Below are 6,209 nucleotides of genomic sequence, written 5' to 3' on the forward strand. Positions count from 1 at the left end.
CCGCAGAGCAGACGGAGGGACAGCAGCTGGGCGTGGGGCACACCGGCTGGCAGCACACAGGCTCACAGAGCATGGGCTGGCAGGAAGCGGGCACCGTGCAGACTGCCGGGCAGCAGCTGGGCTCGCAGAGGACGGACTGGCAGGAAGCGGGCACACAGAGCATCGCTGGCTGGCAGGGAGTGGCGTCGCAGCACACGGGCTGGGCACAGCTGCTGGCAGAACAGGATGGCTGGCAGATGGTGGCCTCGAAGCACACGGGCTGGGTACAGCTGCTCACAGCACAGGATGGCTCGCAGATGGTGGCCTCCAGGCACACGGGCTGGGCACAGCTGCTCGCAGAACAGGACGGCTGGCAGATGGTCGCTTCGAAACACACGGGTTGGCAGCAGCTGCCCTCAGAGCAGGACGGCTGGCAGCACTGTGAGCCACACCCAGTGGGCCCACAGCTGTCTTCACAAGTTACCAGTTGCCACGTCTGGCTGCGGCAGGAACTGGGCAAGCACAGCGGCGCTCCACAGCTCACATCAGTGGAGCAGAGAGAGACGGCTGGCAGGGAAGGGCATCTTCTGGGGCAGCAGCTGCCGGGCATGGTGGAGAGGCTGTGCTTCTTGTGAGTGTGGGGAGGTGGCTGCCTGACTATGCCAGGAGGTGGCTGCCCGACTGTGCCAGCTCCCCTGTGGCCTGCTCTTTTATACTCCTTCCCTGGGGCACGCTGTTTGGGGAACCTTGCTTCTTTTCCTCGTTGCTCTCCTACCAGTTTGCAGAGGAACATCTTATTATGCCAAGGTCTGTTGATCTAGGAGTTGTTTATCCACCCATAAAGAAGTTTGTTTATTGGCCGGCTAAATTTGGAATCTTCAGAGCCACAGGTAGTCTCAGAACAAGCAGCATCACCCGGAAGCTGGATGGCCCCTACTTCCCAGCATCACATACAAGGAAAGAGGAAAGGAACTTAGAATTCATCCTCACTGTGCCCCGGCTAGGTACAGGGCCGGCCCGCGTGAACGTGGCCTCCTGCGCCATCCTCAGAGACCTCACTCCAGCGGGCACGAGAGGACACGGACAAAGTCACTGTGCCCTGGGATTCACTCCACAGGGACATGTGGCTTGGCAGAGCCAGGCAGTGACAAACCCAGTCCAGGAAGGGACGTGGAGGCTGGATTTTCAAATGACTGCACCGTACAGTGACAATCGTATTTCAAACCACCAGCAGGTCCGTGGGGCAGAGACAATTTTCCCCCAGTACAGATGGCAAAGTGTGAGGGAGAGTCTGCGGAGGCTGTCACCTGCTGAAGATCACACTGCAACCTGCCCTTCGTGTGCCCTTCATGTCCCTTCTCCACAGCAGCTATGTGGACTGACCTTGCATAGGTGACTTTATCAAAGCCACACTCACACCTCAGCTGTGACACCGCCTTCTGCCAGGCTCCATAGCAGCCCCAGCCCGGCCCGGGACAATCACTCCACCCAGCCCTGGACAGCCCTCACCCCCGCCTCTCCCAAGCTTCAGAAGGATCACCAGGGTGTCACGCGCCATTATTTCCGGGTTCTTCATGCCCTACATGAATTCCGGGTTTGAGTCCGCCGGTGACGGTGGTTTGCGCTTGCGCAGATGAGGCGCTTGGTTCGTCAGAATGATGCAGGCCGGCATTGACCAATAGAAACAGGCCACGACGCCCGGGTGAATATAAAGGCAGGCTTGCATCCGGCTCGGGGTCTTTCCGCCATTGAAGATTGTAGAAGAAACTCCAATAAAGCGTGCATCAGAAGAATCCTGAGTGTTGCGTGCTCCTTGCTGGCGAGGTGCGTGCGACACCAGGGTCCTCCTGACCCTTGGAGATTTGAACAATTCTGAGAAGAAAATTGCTTCCAGGATCCAAAGGGTGAAGAGGAAAGATGGGAGGTTACGGGACAGCTTCCCAGGTTTGTCTCTCCGAGATAACGCAGACGGAGGCGAGTGAGAAACGAGCCCTGGGTTTCCCAGCACAAAGCCGTGGCGTTCTGCTCCTGCAGGAGCCCGTCTTGCCTCTCTTCTGGGTCTTCAGTGCCAAAGGCGAAGCTGAGCCCCTGCACCACCCTTTCCGCCCTCCTTTCCTTCATCATCCATGCAGCTAAGCCAGCCCTGGGTTCCAGGTGCAGGACACAAACACAGAGAGCTGCAGTTTCAGCCACAAGGGACACACATGTAGAAGAAAGACGTGCACATCTGGAAGCAGTTGTGGCACAGCCTTCCCGGTGCTGTACGAGGGCTGTGCTGGCTCTGGGGGGCACCAGGAGAAACAGGACCGCGGTTTTGGGTGGGGAAGCTGGGAGACTGACCAAAGCCGTCTGATGGCCGAGTTGAATCCTCCAAGGAGCCGGGTGAAACCGTGGTAAAAGCAGGAAAAGGATGAGCTTGAAAGCTAAAGACATAAAAGCAGGATGTACACAGTGCAGTCGAAAAATACGGTGAACATTTTAAATCTTTTTACGTGCACTACCGTAAAAGTGGTATCGCCATGAATTTCCCTCAGAATATACCCCAGGACTTGAAACACACAGTGCTTGACAAAGTCCTCTTTCATGGGTGTGTTTGGTTGCGTTGTGGCTGCCTCAGTGCCCTGAATTGATTCGAGTCCTTCAAAACATTTGCTTTTCTTTGCTGTCGTGACTTAGGGGAGGAGCCTTTCGAACACACGGGCCTCGTCATTCATATCTGTGGATCGCCCTATGGATTAAGGAAGGTGGAAATGGCTGCACAGAGCCATCCCTCATGGACAGGAAGGGAAGGGGACAGAACTAGAGGGTTCACTGGCTCCCATCCTGAAAGCCCCGGTGGACCATGAGTAAGAAGCTGGATTTTATAAAGGCAGTGGGGGACTGAGCAGGGAGGTGACTTGATCAGCTTTGCCCTTTGGGAAAGTCTCTCTGGCCACGGGGAGGGGAGGAAGAGGACGGGTCTGGAGCAGGGAGATTGGAGCAATCACCCCGAAACCTCGTGGTGACAGCCTGAACTGGACAGTGCTCTGGGGGCTGGAGTTTTAGGAGGCAGAATGGTCATGCTGCTTACGAATGCGATCTTAGGAAGAGAAAGCACCATGCTTTGAGATGATGGATCCCTTGGGGAGGGAGGAAGAGGACTTTGGACAGCTCAGCTGAGGATTCCTATCTCCTCTCCTCTCTCCACTTCTCATCTTTAGCTAAATCCTCGGCGGAATCCTGGGCGGAACTGGTGCTCCCCCAACACACACAATAATCTCTCATAAGCTTCTGGCTGACCAGCAGGGAGGGTGTCCTGCACCGTGCTGGCCACCGTCTCCTGCCAGGGCTCCTCCCGGCCAAGGGAACTCACAGCTCTCCTTGGCACATGGGAAGAGCATAATTAATGTTTACTGAATGAACCAAGGAGAACCCAAGGAGAGTAGCCCTGGAGGTGATTCAGAGAAATCACTACCTCTACTCACGCATCCGGGAGACCTGGCCATGGGCAATGGACACCCAGCTGCTCTGAGTCAGTGCCGCCCGCTGGCCCTCATACTTCTGCTGTCGCCATGTCCCAAAGGCTCCAAAATCAGCTCTGGGGAGACTAATTCTAGCCACAGAGAAAAGGACTGGAGCAGCAGAGTCAAATCCTGCGTTCTCTCTGACTACGGTAACTGTACTAGGACCGATAGGATTTTTTAATAAAACCAAACTACAAAAGCCCTGTGAGCCACGTGTAGACATCTAGAATGGCTACAAACACAGACTGATAAACCATTCCATGGTTTCTTACAAAGTTAGACACTCATTCACCTAGCAACCCAAATCCCAGGTATTCATCCAAAACAAATGAAAACACATGTTCTTACAAACCCTACACCAATGTTCACACCAGCTTTATTCATAAAAGCCAAAAACGCAAAACAGTAGGGTGAATGAATTGTAATGTAGATTATCTCTACATCATATAATTGATGAAAAGGAATAAGCCATTTATACCTGCAACAGCACGAATGAGTACCAAAATCGTTACGCCAAATGCAAAAAGGAGTTTACACCGCATGACTTCGTTTGTATGAAAATGTAGAAATGACCCATCTTCTGGTGACATCAAGGGTGGGTTCATCGTTGCCCGGGGCTTGGGTTGACTGAAGAGGGAAGCAGAGTTTTGGGAGTGATAGAAAGCTTTATGTTGAGCGCAGTGTCTGTAACCTAAGTGCCATGTATAAAATCTAAATCTCATCAAGTTGTACTGTAAAAAAGGGAGCATTGCATGAAATGTAAAGTATATCTCAATAAAATTGACTTATAAAAATGACGTGGAACATTTTTAGAAAGCAAAAAAATAGGAGCCGCACAATCCCAGTTTTATGTGTAAATATGTTTACAAAACAGTCTGGAAAGATCTATGGGGGGGCAGGGATTTAGCTCAGTGGTGCCGCTGCCTGCCTAGCAAATGCAAGGTCTCAAGTTCAATCCCCAGTACCAAAAAAAAAAAAAGGAAAGCTCTGTAGAAACATATACAGATGTCCACAAAAAAAAAAAAAATATATATATATACACACACACACACACACACACACACACACGCACACACACACAGTTCAAGGAAAAGAAAAGCTTGTATAAATATTTTACTCAATTTATTTGGACATCATGAGATTAGTACGAGTTGCCTTTGGCCTCTACAATGACAAGAGGTGCTCAGAGTGATCCATGAGCTCGCAGACATTTATTAGCACGGTGAACGGCTGCTTGGGTGACCTCGGTCATTGAGATGGCTGCACGTGTGTTTTCAGTGTTTTCTCTAGGGGCCGGCAGTGTCGTGGGTTTTCTGTGACATAGGACATCCTCTAGGGTCCCCATATGAGGGTAACGCCATCGGTTGAAAAAAATCGTACCACGTTTCTTTCCCAAAGTGTGTAGTGTATATACATTTTTTAGCAGACTCTGTATATCTGAGCACTAGGGAGGTTATTATTTCTCCTTTGTATCTTTCTTACTTTTAGAATCATTGCTGTGCTTATAATGAGGGGGAAACGTTTTTGCGTATCTATTTGTCAAATGAACATTGCTGTGCAGGAATAATGCTGGGTGTTGCCCTTCCAGGCCGAGAGAAGAAGTAGCTTCGTTCCTAAGTGACTTAAGGTCACCCTCAGCAAGAGGTTGGAGCGACTCTCCCTTGAATTTTAAACCCCCGCTAGGCTCCCACACCGGGGCCAGGCTGCATCTTCCAGACAGGCTCTCACTCTCCGCTGGCTTCCAGAGGAGAAACCCTGAGCCAGAGAAGAAAGCTGAGGCCGGAGCATGCGGCTCCCGCGGGCGGCGAGAGCATCCCTGGAGCTTACACCTTCTCACGGCCTGGCCACGCGAGGGCCTTCCCTTGGACCCAGGCCTCTTCCTCCGTCTTCCCAGCAAATCATGACCTCCTGCAGCCTTCCTAGGAGGGGGAAGAGCAGAAGGAAGCCAGGCGCCTCCGTCAGGACTCAATCCGGACAGCACCAGCACTTACCTCGGAGCTTTTAAAACTGCAGGTCCCAGGGCAGCTTGGGTCGCGCGGCGAAGCCCACCAATCTGTGTTCTTTAAAGCCTCCCTGAGTGAATCTCTTAAATGCACCACGCAGAAGCTTTGGTCTACACTGAGGAGCCTCCAACTACAGTGCAAAGAACTGCCCAAGGTTGGGGTTCAAGGCAGAGTCCCAGGCCAAGCCTCTGTGGATCTGCATCTGGGAGAGGTGGTCTCAGAGGGACCCCAGATGGCCAGCTTTAGTCCCTAGGTGATGTGGGTGCAGGTGATCCAAAACCACATTGCAAAAAAAAAAACAAACAAAGAAAAAACCTGCTACGTTTTTCCCTAACCTGTGGCCAGGGGGAGGTGAAGGAAGAGGCAGGAGGACTGAGTGGGTTACACCAGCACGCTCGAATTTATTAAGGGGGTTAACAGAGTTGGTTTTGTTCTCCTGGGAGCTGGGGTGGGGGGAGCTTTTTGTGCAAAAGTAGAAGGCTATGGAGGAGGCTCAGTCCCAGAGACACCTCGGCTAAGACGACGCCTGCCGGCGACCAGGCCAGAAAGACGAGGCAATTCGCCCTGGGACTCGGGGCGCTTCTTTGATGCCCAGCTTTCATTGCTTGCCAGCAAAGGGCTCTCGCTGTTCTTCTCGTGCCTGGAAGCACCGGGGCGGGCCTTGGCGGGGGAGCCCTCCGCTGCCGCTCTCCACGAAGACGACATCGACCGGGGAGGCGGGCCA

General features: G+C 52.8%; 1 protein-coding gene across 1 annotated transcript in view; it reads right to left on the reverse strand.

The window, feature by feature from the left end:
* LOC104870119 (keratin-associated protein 16-1) overlaps positions 1–589 on the reverse strand; it is a 6,908-nt gene extending 6,319 nt beyond the window's left edge. The window contains exon 1 of the mRNA XM_033763129.1: positions 3–589. Coding sequence (XP_033619020.1) covers positions 3–589 — 587 coding nt within the window. The remainder of the gene's footprint in view (positions 1–2) is intronic.
* Between the last annotated feature and the right edge of the window lie 5,620 nt (positions 590–6,209).

Source organism: Fukomys damarensis, unplaced genomic scaffold (genome assembly GCF_012274545.1).
Source record: "Fukomys damarensis isolate Sample0158 unplaced genomic scaffold, DMR_v1.0_HiC HiC_scaffold_13, whole genome shotgun sequence".
Lineage (NCBI taxonomy): Eukaryota > Metazoa > Chordata > Mammalia > Rodentia > Bathyergidae > Fukomys > Fukomys damarensis.